Below are 13,673 nucleotides of genomic sequence, written 5' to 3' on the forward strand. Positions count from 1 at the left end.
TTTTAGTGGTGGGCAGTGAAACGCTTTAATTGGATTCATGTTTTTACAGAATGGTAGCCAGAAGGAAGCAGCTCTACTCTAATTACAAGATTATGATAATGTTCGCAACATCTAAAATAAGCCTTGTCGACTAGATGAAAACATGAAACATTTACACTAGACAACAATTACTTAACAGTGCATTAGGAATGATCTGTCTCAATAGTTTCTATTGTCTGTTTTTATTTTTTAATTTTTAAGTATAAAGATGGAGCCCAGATCTATGGCCTAGGGTTACCCAACCATAACCCCAACCCTATCCCCAGTCAGTAAGGCTTTTTTCTTTCAACTTTGAGTACCAATGAGTGAGTCCACAATGCTCTCAGAGATTCTCAAAAATTGGTTCTTAATTGAATTATTCATAAAATAGTAATTTGCCATGTCATGGCATGGGAGGGAACAGGTGAGGGAGACTGAATGACCCTGGTTACCCCCACGCTATGACAGAATAAAACTCCTGATTCGGCAAACACAGTCCTTTTGACTTTTGACCTTCCTCGCCACTCATGGCAAGTCCAGCATGCTGTGTTCCTCCAGTGCCCTCTGGGTGCGGTTGTACATCACGTCGATGGCGTAAACCACTTTTTTGAGGATCACAGTAGCCTCCTCCTGGTTCTGGACGCATATAAGCCGGTAAAAAAATTTCCTTTCCGGCAGGGCGATGAACGCTATGTCGGCCATCTGGCGCACCCACCAGCCGTGGTGCCGGGCCAGGGTTTGCTGGTAGGCCTCGCGGCAGAGGTCGGACGGGCTGCGCAGGCGGCCCGACGCCGGCTCGGGGCCCTGGCCCAGCTTCCGCAGGAACAGCTGCAGCCACAGGAGGGCGCGGTGGAGCCGCAGCAGCGTGCGGCAGCCCGAGTCCGTCTGCTCCTGGAAGTCCACCAAGCCGCGGCTCAGCTCCGCCGAGATCATGGACTGGACAGAGTCGTATGCCCCGAGAGTGTCAGGGTCCATGGAGGACACCACCATGTGGGCCTGTGCGTCTGGGTTTACCCCCTCTGCCCTCAGACCACTTTGCCCATTAGTTCTCATTCTCTCTGCTTCCTGCTTTGCCAACTCACGGATGATGGAGGTTTTTGTCTCAATTTCATTGGAAATTGCTCCAACCAAAGGGCCCATAGCTACCAAGAACCTAAAGGGAAGAAAGATGGCAGGGATATTACTCTCTCAGACATTTTAGGATTGGATTGGTTGATTTCGCTATTCTGCATGCAAACCCATACTGCATCCAGCTAAACTATATCAAAGTGGTTTACATGTAGCTCAGTTTACACATACTTAATAATAATAATAATAATAATAATAATAATAATAATAGTAGTATAGCAAGTCTCAGAAATGTGATTTGGTAACTTACCTAACCAAAGTTCAAAGTCTGTCTAAAATATGCATCTTAACTGGTAAAAAATACAGGTAAATGCTGCTGGATATATATCAATATTATTGTTACTTTCGTCAAAACATAAAAAGGTTTAATGTTTCATTTAATGTTCTGGGAACAAAAAAATGATCGGGGTTAGAGGGTGACATCGTGGAAAGTTACTGTAGACCATCTCGATTGCGTCATCCCTCCCCTGCTTTATCCACTGTACTCACTTGATGAGTTCCTCCCAGCTGGAGAGATAGGGCTCCAGGAGCACGTCATCCGTGCCCACGGGTGCTGCCCGCAGGTGAGCATACAGCAGGGAGATTTGGAACGTCTGGCCGGGGCACAGCTCCAGTGTATCAGACTCTATGCTCCCATTCCTGTGGAACACCACCTGTGTATGATAGGAAAGAGGAATTGCATAGAGAATGAAACAGTCATTTCCCGCAATGTGTATAAACAGCAGGATAGTGTTTTATGCCAATTAAAAAACAAAACCATTGCAAAACTGCAGTGCCCAAGAGCCAAATCAATCAGAATCAGATTGTGCTTTAATCAGAAAAAAGAATGAAGAAATGAAATGCATTCTCATGTATAGCCCGCCCCTGTGTATTAACCTCATAGCTGAAGAAAGTTTGCTAAATCAATGGTTAGTCGGAAAATGATGGTATTCAACAAAGAGCCCTATCCGAGGATGAGCCGAGAGGGGCGTTCTTGGCTAAACGACGGTTCATGCACATTCATGTTCATGCAGATTAAAACAGCTGGTGGAGACAGAGCATGTGCTTGTTCAGGCCTCACCTTATCGTTTTGATTGTAGGACTTCATGCAGGACTCCCAGGGGCTCTCCAAGTTTCCATCTGTGGGAGATAACAAGAGATAGGTGATCAGAACATGATAGGATAGAACGTGAAAGGCTAATAGAGACATGAAGTGCGTGAGGAAGGAACACAATATATTCATTTTGTTATCTACAGGTATGTATTCATTATTTATTTATGATATATATAATATTTACATCAATTTATTTGAACTGTATTGACAAGTACAAAATAGCCATGACGTATTTTGGTTTCAATTCAAAATGAATGTTCTGTATACAAGTTGAAGATATCTTGTGGCGTCTGTAACATCTCATGAACAGATGTTTTTGACAGTTTTTGTGTGATTGTATAAACATGAATGAGTTTGGAGGGAAACTAGTGATGCATATTCTAGGAAGGATATGAAGGCTGTGGTTTTGGTTGTCTGGCTTTCTGTTCTGTTTTTATCTAGTCTTATTGTTTTGCATTTTAAAATAGGAGATTCATACTCCATCAGTACAGACAACAATTACAACATTATTATATACAATAACAGCCATTTCTATTGAACTCAAGGTAACATTAAAACTCAACATTACTGTTGTCATGAAAACTTACAGATAACCAACATTGGAATATATAATAGCCTTAACATTTTCTTTCAGAAAAACTGAATATAACATTCACTATTATTTCTACATGTCAACTGTCCTTTTCAGACTTCAGTCATTTACCTGACATTCCATTCACATATAGTATGTGTGAATACTTTCCATGTCTGAATTAATCAGATTATACTATGTAAGTAACCCTAGGAATTTAGCACTGTGTACACTGTAGCATATTTTGTAGCACTAGGAATTTGACATCTCTCCTGTGTATATGTGAAATGTATATGTGGGTATACACAATCACTATAGCAGATCAGTGTAAATCAGATTGAATCAGAATGAGATTCCCTGGATTTGTAAATGGAGCTGTTCCCGAGGAGTCTTGTGCGAACATGTGGTGAGTGTGCTGTACTCACGCAGCCAGAGGGAGCCGAGGAGGAGGAGGATGAACACGACGGCCACCGCTGCCCTGCCCTTCACTCCCATGCTGATCAACTTCATCTGCCTCTTCCTCATCCAGGGGGGCTCCTCTCTTCCACCAAAACAAGCCTTCAGTCTCTCCTTCCCGGCTCTATCGTCTCATGGTCTCTCGTTGTTTGTATGCCATTCTCTCTCTTTCACTCTCCTACCCTAAAAGCTTCCCCTCTCTCTCCCTCTCTTTCTTTCTAGCTGCTCATGGTCTTCCTGCTTCTGCTTTCTTTATGAGCACCACTTCTAGATGGCAGCCGCGGTTGTGCCACTTCTCTTAGTATTACTAAGAAGCCATTTCACGGAAACTCCAGGTCTCTATACTAACTTCCTGTTCCCCTCTTGCAGTAGCCTACAGTACAGCTGTCCCCTGCCCTGTTCGCCCGTCTTTCTCTTGTGTGCGACTCCCTGCTCCTTGTCTCTGGGCTGCTTTCGCTCTGCTGATATGCCCATTCTCTGTATGTCTATGGCTTTGTTGTTCAATCAGTGAGTCCAGAGGTTAACTCTAGCATAGCCACTGGTGGAGTGATTAGGCATTCACAGTCATTCTGCACTGTGGTAACCTCACTCTAAGTGCATTACACACACTAGGACCATTATGTTCATCTGCGGATATGGGGTCTCAATGCGTTAGCCCGAGGAGCTTTTATGGGAAATAATTTATTAAGCGCCATAAACAAGTATTGATTTGGAAAGCCAGGGGATGTTTTGCTAGTGATGGAAGGAGAGCTAATCTGACACGGAGTGAGTTAACTCTGACAAAAGGTCAAACAGTCCTCTTGCCATGTAAACATGTTGAGGGTCTTGATGTCAATGGCAGTAAATAATTAATTTGTTTCTGATATGTGAGCCTATCAAAGATAACTGTACCTATCTCATGATGTTGTGTATTCCAAAAACACTTTGGAATTCTGACCAAAGTATTTTTGGACTCTAAGGTAGGGTTTTGGACCTGGGCTCTTGCCATCTGAGTTATTCCCCTATCGAGTAACCCCCACTACACACACACACACACACACACACAAACACACACACATACACACACGCACACACAGAGTTGATCACCGTCATGGTCTCTTCTTGAAAGCCTTATCTTTGGGTTAGACTCTGAACATAATACCATAATAATCTTATCTAGCAGCAGTATCTCTTGCTCATTTACATGTTTAATCATCTGTCCACATCTCTAATCAATACACACCTACTCCCATGCATGTCGACGCACGCACGCACGCACGCACGCACGCATCTGCACCTCAAGAAGATGGAGAAGAAGAGTAGGACTAAAAAAAGAATTATCGCAGATGAAAGGAAAACATGAACAATCCAGAAAAAATAAATAAAACTATCCAAAAAGACAAATAAATAGATAGATAGATAGATACTTTATTGATCCCCAAGGGGAAATTCAGGATTCAAATAAAATAATCTAGAAGAATAAATAGCCTTTCCCCGAAGATTTGATTAAGCTTACCCTTAATTTACAGCTTTTCTCAGTCGCTTTGGTACATTTCTCAGATCAGAATTGAAATTCTCAAAACTACCTGTTCAATCTTCACATCATTGTGTCACTTGTGCACATCAGAAAAGCAGTTTCTCATTTCTTTGAAGTTGCAAATGCTTTGGTACATCCATGCAAATGATTATGTACAATTCTCTGGTCTTTTGCATCAATTGCTTATGTCATGTTGATCAAAATGTATTATAATGGGTCTCTGTTGAATGGTCTCACAACATTTAGGCTTTAGTTCATTAGAATTTGTGGCCCAACAGACAGGAACATCAGGAGGTGTAGGAAGACTGCACTGTAATTCCTACAGTTGCATGTACAGTTTTCTCTAAGGAGATTGTCCTATGTTCACATTTCTACTTTTGTTTTCTGTTTTTTTTCTTTGTGTTATGCAGTGCTGTCTTTTCATTTCTGTATCGTAATGACACGGTCTGTCAACAAATACAGTACAAACAGTAAAAGTGTAAATGTGAATCAAACTCCCACATACACTAAGTTGTAACCTACAATTTACAATAACTGTCATCAAAACTTTAGCTATAGTTTACATCAGAACATCCCTCCAGAGTACACTGTTATATTGACAACATGACTAAGTAATTTGACTGTCTTATCCATACACAATGACCAGACATGGGGGACTCGAGTCACATGACTTGACTCGAGTCAGACTCGAGTCACATTTTTTAGGACTTGAGACTTGCTTGATCAACATGTATAAAAGACTTGACTTGACTTTGACTTGCTATTCATGATTTGAGACTTGACTTAGTAGTCCATGGGCCAGAGCAGAAGTTGGTATCACCAAAGGTGGCAAAATCTAGCAACGATTTTCGTAATCCTCTATGTCTGAGAGCAAGGCCGTAGCCATGATGTCAACATTGGGGGGGACCAAATCTGTGGTGCGGTGTGAATTTCAATAACAGAATTTCAATTCACATTTCCTGCCATGCAAAAATATTATTAAAATCACAAACAAGTCATTAGTTAAGTCAGTCAATTAGGATATACCAAACTTTTGAGGGACATAGGCACGGATGGATTATGAACCTCTGGGCATAGATGCAAAAAAAAGTTAAGATAGGGGCACCCGGGGGCATACTTCCCCGGAAGACTTAAAAGAAATGACCCTTTATAATTATGATGACTTGTGAGTTTTGTGGAAATAGAAGAGAGGGGCAGAGAAGCAACTTCACACAGTCTTAGGCTTCAGGGCCCCCTGAGCTCTTGGGCCCAGTAGGTCCATTCAATAATCCATCCCTGGATATAGACCTGTGGTATGACTCCATTTGTCCAAAATGTATATTTTAAAAGAAAATACAAACTAGAGTATCTTTGATAACCTCTATATTACACTGAATGCTTACTCATAGGTTTGGACCTATAGCCCAATCATATTTTGTATTTTGATTTTATTATTCTGGCAGCTAATCACACAATTTTAAGGTAGTTTGAAAGGGATGGGATTCAAGATAGTAGGCTAGCCTAAGTCAGGTCCCTCTTCTGTCTGACTCACCTCAAGTTACCCGATGCATTGTAGGCTGGTTTCTGACAGAAATTACGTTTTGTGTTAACATGTAGAAACACAGACTTTATTTGGTGAATGGAGGTGGAAATGTCTTTCTTTGGTTATTGTCCGCGATTCACATTTACTGTAGGCTATCACCGCCATTGTAAAAGTTTTTTTCAACTTTTGTGCTGTCGCCACATTTGAGTGCTACGTTTGGACGTTGGATGCGCAATTGAGCGCGCATCTAAATGTAACATGCAAGATGCAACAACCATTTCCACAGCCGCCCCCGGATTCGTGGGACGAATGCGCAGTAACAGAAAGGTCGCTGCTGGGCTAGGGAGCGCTGGTATCTCCGTCGTCAGGCATCCTTGGGAGCTCTATCAGTTTGGCGACAGGACGTGTGTAGAGTTTGCCCTTGATGTCGATCTCTGCAGTGCGGACCTTGCCATCGTCGCTGTGGATGATCCTGGTGATGCGTCCAACCGGCCATAGCGCCCTCGGGAGCTGTGGGTCGATCACCATGACGACCGCATCCACGGCTAGGTCTGACGTCGAGTTACGCCACTTCTGGCGTGGTTGGAGACCAGGAAGGTAATTGCGGGTGAACTGACCCCAGAAATGGTCAGCGGGTACATGACTGTGTCTCCAGCGGCGGCGTCCTAGCAGGTCACTGGAACCGTACACAGCTTGAGGCAGCGAAGCATCCCGCCACCCCATGAGCAGAAGGTTGGGGGTCACGGGATCAGGATCAGCAAGATCCGATGATGCATAGCCTAGCGGCTTGGAATTGAGGATTCCCTCAATTTCGATGAGGACAGTCAGCAGGACCTCCTCAGGGATGGCCTGGTCCTTGAGGATTGTTTGGAGAGATGCCTTTACAGATTTAATTTCCCTCTCCCACATTCCACCGAAGTGTGGAGCCAGAGGTTGGTTAAATCTGAAAGTGATGCACTGTGTTGCTAGCTGTTCCCGAAGCGATGGTTCGAGTGCCTCAAATGCCTCGTGAAGCTCGTGGTCTCCACAACGGAAGTTAGTGCCTCTATCGCATAAGATCTCGAAGGGTTTCCCTCTTCGAGCGATGAAGTGGCAGAGAGACAAGAGAAATGAATCTGTATCCATACTAGGCAGTAGGTCAAGATGAACACACCTAGTAGTGAGACACTTGAACACAATGCCCCATCGTTTCTCCTGTCGCCGTCCTATCTTGACCGTATATGGACCGAAACAGTCCACACCAGTCGACCAGAATGGGGGCTTGTTGAGTCGGAGTCGAGCCGCTGGGAGGTCTGCCATTTTAGGGATCACTGGCTTACTGCGCCACTTGCGACACTGCACGCACTGCCGCTGGTGTTTCTTGATGGCTTGGCGGCCTCTGAGGATCCAATAGGTCCTTCTGATCTCTGCGAAGACTCGCTCAGGGCCTGCATGGAGTAAGCGATCATCATAATCTTGCACCAACAGCTGTGTAATGGGGCGATCAGGCGCAAGAACAATAGGATGAACAGTGTCCTCAGGCAGATCCTCAGCTTTACGGAGACGACCCCCAACTCGGATAAGGCCCAGAGTCTGGTCATACTCTGGTGAGAGTGGACTGAGACGACTGGTAGGCCGGACAGGGGGAGAATGCTGCAGGGCGTTGATTTCCTCTGGGAAGCTTTCTCTCTGTGCTCGCCTGAGAAGGACTACCTCTGTATCTAGTCGGTCGGAAGCAGACATAGGAAGCGCTGCCGCCCCATGAAGGGACTGGTGAGTAGCCTGCAGTAGGTCAGACCAGTTGTTGTACTGTGCTGGGTCAGGAGCAGATGCATCGAAGACAGTGAGCTGACCGCAGAATGTATATTTCCTGAGCATCTTGTAATTTTTATGGTGTGGGTAGCTGGCCATTGAGCAGGGTGATCATACAGGAAATCAGGTCCATTCTTCCAGCGGGTAGGTTGAGTCAGCTGGTGTAGTGACTTTCCCCGTGTGATGTCATCTGCCGGGTTTTGCTCAGAGGGAACATACCTCCAGCTATTAGTATCTGTTAGATCCTGTATTTCGCCTATTCGCGTCCCAACAAACACCTTATATTGAGACGAGTCAGACTGGATCCAGCTGAGTACAGTCGTAGAGTCTGACCACATAGTAGTCTGCCTTATAGGTATGGTGAGCTCAGTATGTAGCAGTTTGGCTAGCTGAGCTCCAGTCAGTGCAGCACTGAGCTCTAAGCGAGGCATGGAGAGCTGTCTCCGTGGAGCAACACGAGGACATAACGAATGACACGTGCACCTGTCCTTCATTCCCTTCAGCACGCAAGTAAGCTACAGATCCATACGCCTTCTCCGAGGCGTCACAGAAAACATGCAAGTCCACAGAAGAGTGATCAGGATCAATGCTGACTGGCATGTAGCACCGAGGCATGTTAATGTGATGGAGATGAGATAGCTCGCTCTCCCATGCTTGCCATACAGAGAGGAGTTCACCTGTGATGGGCTCATCCTAGCCTTGCTCATTCCACCAAAGAGCCTGGATCAGAACTTTAGCCCGCATGGTGTAGGGGATAATGTATCCGAGTGGGTCATATTGAGATGGCAATACTCTGTATACATTTCTCAATGTGGGCTCAGTGGCTACGGCTTGGCGGTGCTTGTAACCGAGGGTGTCAGATGGGCAGTGCCACCGGAGACCTAGTGTCGACTCCTGGGGGTCCGCTCTGTCTGCGGTCAGCCACAGCTCGCAACCCTCTGACCTTGCCTCTGGGGGGAGATGAGCGATGACCTCTGGTTGATTGCTTGCCCATTGTCTCATATCGAATCCACCAGCAGCGAGCAGGACTCTCATCTTGTCAATAAGCTGTTTTGCCTGTGATGGGGAACGAAGAGACTGCAGGCAGTTATCTACATAAAAGGCATTGATGACGGAGTCCAGTACCTCTTGGTTGCCAGAGCTGTTGTCCTTGGCGTGACGTTGCAGTGCGTATATAGCACAGCATGGACTGCAGACAGTGCCAAAGGGTTAGACACGCCATTCGTAGATATCAGGGTTACGTTCTCTCTCCATATCACGCCAGAGGAAGCGGAGCAGTGGTTGATTCTCAGGAAGGAGCCTGATCTGATGGAACATCCCACGGATGTCCCCACTTATGGCGACTGGATACTCTCTGAACCTGAGGAGCACGCCCAGTGGTGGTGAACCGAGGTTAGGCCCAGGAAGCAGGATGTCGTTGAGGGCAAGTTGCTGATATTAGAATGAACAGTTAAATACCACCCTGGCCTTTCCATTGTGGTGAACAATGTGGTGAGGAATGTACCACGATTCGTTAGATTGGTTTGCCTCGTCACTACTGATCTTCACAACGTACCCAGCATTTACCAGCTTGTGTATTTCCTCATTGTAGACCCTGGCTAGATCTGGGCTGCTGGCCAAGCACCGCTCAGTAGCTCTTAAGAGGGGCATCACTGCAGCTGGAGGAGCATGTAACCTGGGTGCTGCTGCTTTGCGTAGTAGAGGTGTAGCGTAGCGGGCAACTCCATCTACTGTGACCCAAATGGTTTGTTTCTCCAGTGTGTTGATGGCTACCTGGTCCTGCTTGGAACGCATAGCCTCCTTTTCAGATCTGTATGGCAGCGTATCAATTTGCCACAGCCTTTCAACGTGCTGATAAAGGTCTTGAGCAGGAGACAGGAATGCTGTGTGCAGGCAGGAGGCCTCTCTGGTGGGGTTCTGGAGGAAGTTGGTAGGTCCCTGTATAGCCCACCCTAACAGTGTGGATATGGCCACAGGGCCACCTGGAGGTCCCGTCCGCACAGGGCATACTGGAGTGATTAGATGGGGATGGTCGGAGCCAATGAGGAGCATGGGCTGTACTCTATTGAATCCATGTATTGGTACTCCACTCAGATGGTCATACCTCTTCTTTAAGGACTCCACTGGACATGACTGATCTGCAAGACTCAGCTCAGCTGCAGTGAAAGCATGATGGATGTGGTATTTCACCCGTGTGTTGGCTTGAGGCGACACCTCAAACGATACACAAGCACCTTTCAGCTTCACAACATCCTGTCTGATGGTCCTCAAGGGCAATACTTCATCCTCCTTGTAGAGACCAAGATGTTTGGCAGCAGCAGGAAGGATGATGGTTTGTTCACAGCGTGTGTATCCAGGGTCTTGCCGGCAGGACACGACTGGAGTGGCTAGCCTGGCCCACATACACCATGCTGGAGGAGGTACTAACGGTGAGGATGCTCTGATTTGCTTTTAGTGCAACCTCATGTAGGACAATGAGGTGTTGCTCATTACAGGTGGAGCATGGCTTCTTTAGGGTACACATCTCTGGTTTGTGTCCACGGCCACATCTCCAGCATTTGCCCTTCTCCTTTAACCAGTTAGCCTTCTCAGATGTGTTAAGCTTAGCAAACTCAGCACAGGCACTGAGGTAATGTTCCTGGTTAGAACAGTAAGGGGCAGTATGGCTTAAAGCGCTCTCGCTTCTTTGAAGAGGACTGACCTGGCTTGGAATTGGCTATAGATGTGTCAGGGCTATGAGGGGACTCAGAAGTCTCTGGTCGGTTGGTGATGTAGACACTGGCAGACTTAGACTTCTGGGACCTTGTTGCCTTGTCCTTACGCTCTATCTGTGCAGGTTCCACCCTGGATGCATCAGTAGCTCTCCTCGCTATCTGTATGGCTTGTGCCTTTCTCTCCAACCACACAGCAAAGTCAGGAAGTGTATATGTACTATCAGTGCCACTGCAGATAATCCCTTGGGATATGCAGTACTCAGCGAAGCGGTCTCTGTAGTTGGCAGGCAGCTTACTAAGCAGAGTGTCTACGTGGGATCCACATCTCAGCTCAGCTCGGGAGGGACCATCCATAGTGCCTAACAGGCCCACTAAGGTACTAACAGCAGATGAGAAATCCTCAAAAGCTTGAGCATCACCTGGCTTGATAGGAGGAGAGTTGAGAATGGCCTTCAGCTCTCCTTGAACAAGCTGGCGTGGCTGGCCATAACGCTGTTCCAGGGCTTGCATGGCGCTAGTGTATGGGGTTGGATCATTCACATACCTCTTCGCCACCTGATAGGCATTTGGCAGTTTGAGGAGGTCTAACAGCACCTGGTACTTATAATCCTCTGATAAATGCTTATGTGGGCCAAGCACACTGTCCAGTCCTTTCTTCAGCATTATGAAGTCACTCTCCTTACCAGTACTGAATGGAGTCAGTTTAGGCTTCGGAATGCCATATGAAGAAGCGATGGCCATTTCCAGGATGCCTGGGACTGCAGGACCTGCCGGTGGCATGGCTGATGCATAAAGCGCAGCTGGCTGCATTGACAGTGGTTGCCCTGGTGGAGGCTGTGCATATGGTGAATAATAGCTGGCTGGATAAGGAGGATAGGCAGAGGGAGGCTGGTAAGGCTGGTACTGTAGTGGTGGAGGAAAGGGATACTGCAGATGCTGAGGATGAGGATTAGGAGGCTGGAGATGAGGTCGAAGCATATCGGTCTGGGCAAGCGGAGCCTGATGTAGGGCAGACTGTGGCACAGACCGTGCATGCAGAGAAGTATCCTGAACAGGATGGAGTGAAGGCAGAGAGGTGCGGTGAGCAGGTGCATCATGATCCATAACTACCCGTGGCTTGGAAGTAAGGGCTGGCAGGGTATAAGTGGATTGACCTTGTCAATGTTGTTCTCCAGTCTGGGCTGGCATGAGGTTAGGCTGCTGTGACGAGAGACCCAACAGGGGTTCTGACTGCTGGTGGGGCTCTCTGACACCTGATGTAGTGTTCCGCGGTGGACTGTGAACTGGGGTTGACCAGTGACTACCTACAGGGCTGCCTAGATCTAGCCGAGGCAAGCTGGAGTACTGTGGAGGATACTGTAATTAAATATAAATGGTACATATAGAATATAACATACATAAATATACATAAATATATACATATGTATGCACACAATATACAGACGAATGAGCACTAAACAATATTCACTCTGCAATATACATAATTGCTATGCAATAAATAATTGCTGTGCAAACAACCAAAATGCTGAACAGCAATGGGAATCAACAGAAACCAATGCAATAGAAATCTGGAGTTGCACCGTGTCTTTATAAACATTAGCCACTAGATGGCACTCTAAGACCACGAATGGAGCATAACAGTAGCCTTCAGATCCAATAGTCATGTGACCGACTAGTGGCGCGAATATCACGGTGAAATGTAGCCTGGCGGGCCATCCTATCATTGAAATGTATAGTCTGGAATCGAACCATTCACCTCGTTTAATCCAAGGGGCGGGCAGAGAATTGTCTTTCAAACTGCCTAGGCATGCAATAGGCCAGCGCTACGACCATATCAGTATCCGGTCGGCAAAACGGCAAATACATCCTTCTTCGAAAGGAATGACTTAAGTGCATTGTGTTGCTCAACTTTCAAAGAAAAGCACAAGTCCAACTCCTCCAAAGTTGACGCCAATGCTGATTCAAACAACCGCTCTTAGCTCGCCATAGCCACCTTCCTTGTTGTTCACCGTCGCAGGACTGTCGTTATCCTGTTAAACCCGCCTTAAGACTCTCTAACAAAATAGAGCGCTGTGATTGGATGAAGTCCACGGCGTCAGCCAATAGAAATCCCTATGGTTTGATACTAGACGTACAGGCTGAGCAAATTAATTTGCCGCCGCTAGGGTGCGTCTAGATTTCTAGGCTAGGTGAAATGTGCTTCCACAACTAAATAGGCAACACTATCGCGAGTGCAACTGTTGGACTAATACTCAGCAGAATCGTAATTCACAAATGTACTACAACACTGTATGAACATTCATCCATGAATAAAGGTATTACTATTACGACTGAATGTTATATTTGTTCAACAGGTTACTAGCATTACAACAGACATGAGCATGCTATACTGCAACTGTAGGCTACTAAAGTAAAATACCGTCATGTTGACTACACAAATCAAGATAAATCTAAGTATGGAAAATAGTTGTACACTTACGTTTTCAATAACGCACACGGCAACACAACAGAACGTATATATGGTTAACGTGCAACATTAAGAGCAGCTGTACTCGTGTGTGGCAACGAACTACAAAAGAAAAAGAGTATATGCGCATGTGCACAATACGTGAGTCCAAGGAGTGACATAGGCTCATCTGTCCAGCAGGGAGTTTTCCACAGAATGCATGTAGATCCTTTAGGCCTATTAGGTCTAAATTCTGCTTTTTCAATTTGTCTGGAACTAGATTTCTTTTCTGAACATTCTACAGTACAAATATAAACTGCCAACTTGTGCGGTGACCGCCCAATTGGGCTTCTTTTGACTTCGTCGGGCGGGGGAAAATAAGCTTTAGGCGGGCAAATAAAATTTTGAGTTGAACTTT

The 13,673-nt window shown here is 46.0% G+C and overlaps 1 protein-coding gene across 1 annotated transcript in view; it reads right to left on the reverse strand.

Moving 5' to 3' along the window:
* Nucleotides 1–13,673, reverse strand: part of gltpd2b (glycolipid transfer protein domain containing 2b) — a 27,321-nt gene continuing 13,648 nt past the window's right edge. The window contains exons 2-5 of the mRNA XM_042092497.1: nt 3,236–4,284; nt 2,207–2,265; nt 1,636–1,799; nt 1–1,171 (exon numbers count right to left, since the gene is read on the reverse strand). Coding sequence (XP_041948431.1) covers nt 544–1,171; nt 1,636–1,799; nt 2,207–2,265; nt 3,236–3,335 — 951 coding nt within the window. The 5' untranslated portion in view covers nt 3,336–4,284 and the 3' untranslated portion in view covers nt 1–543. The remainder of the gene's footprint in view (nt 1,172–1,635; nt 1,800–2,206; nt 2,266–3,235; nt 4,285–13,673) is intronic.

The sequence above is a fragment of the Alosa sapidissima genome, chromosome 5, assembly GCF_018492685.1.
Source record: "Alosa sapidissima isolate fAloSap1 chromosome 5, fAloSap1.pri, whole genome shotgun sequence".
Classification (NCBI taxonomy): domain Eukaryota; kingdom Metazoa; phylum Chordata; class Actinopteri; order Clupeiformes; family Clupeidae; genus Alosa; species Alosa sapidissima.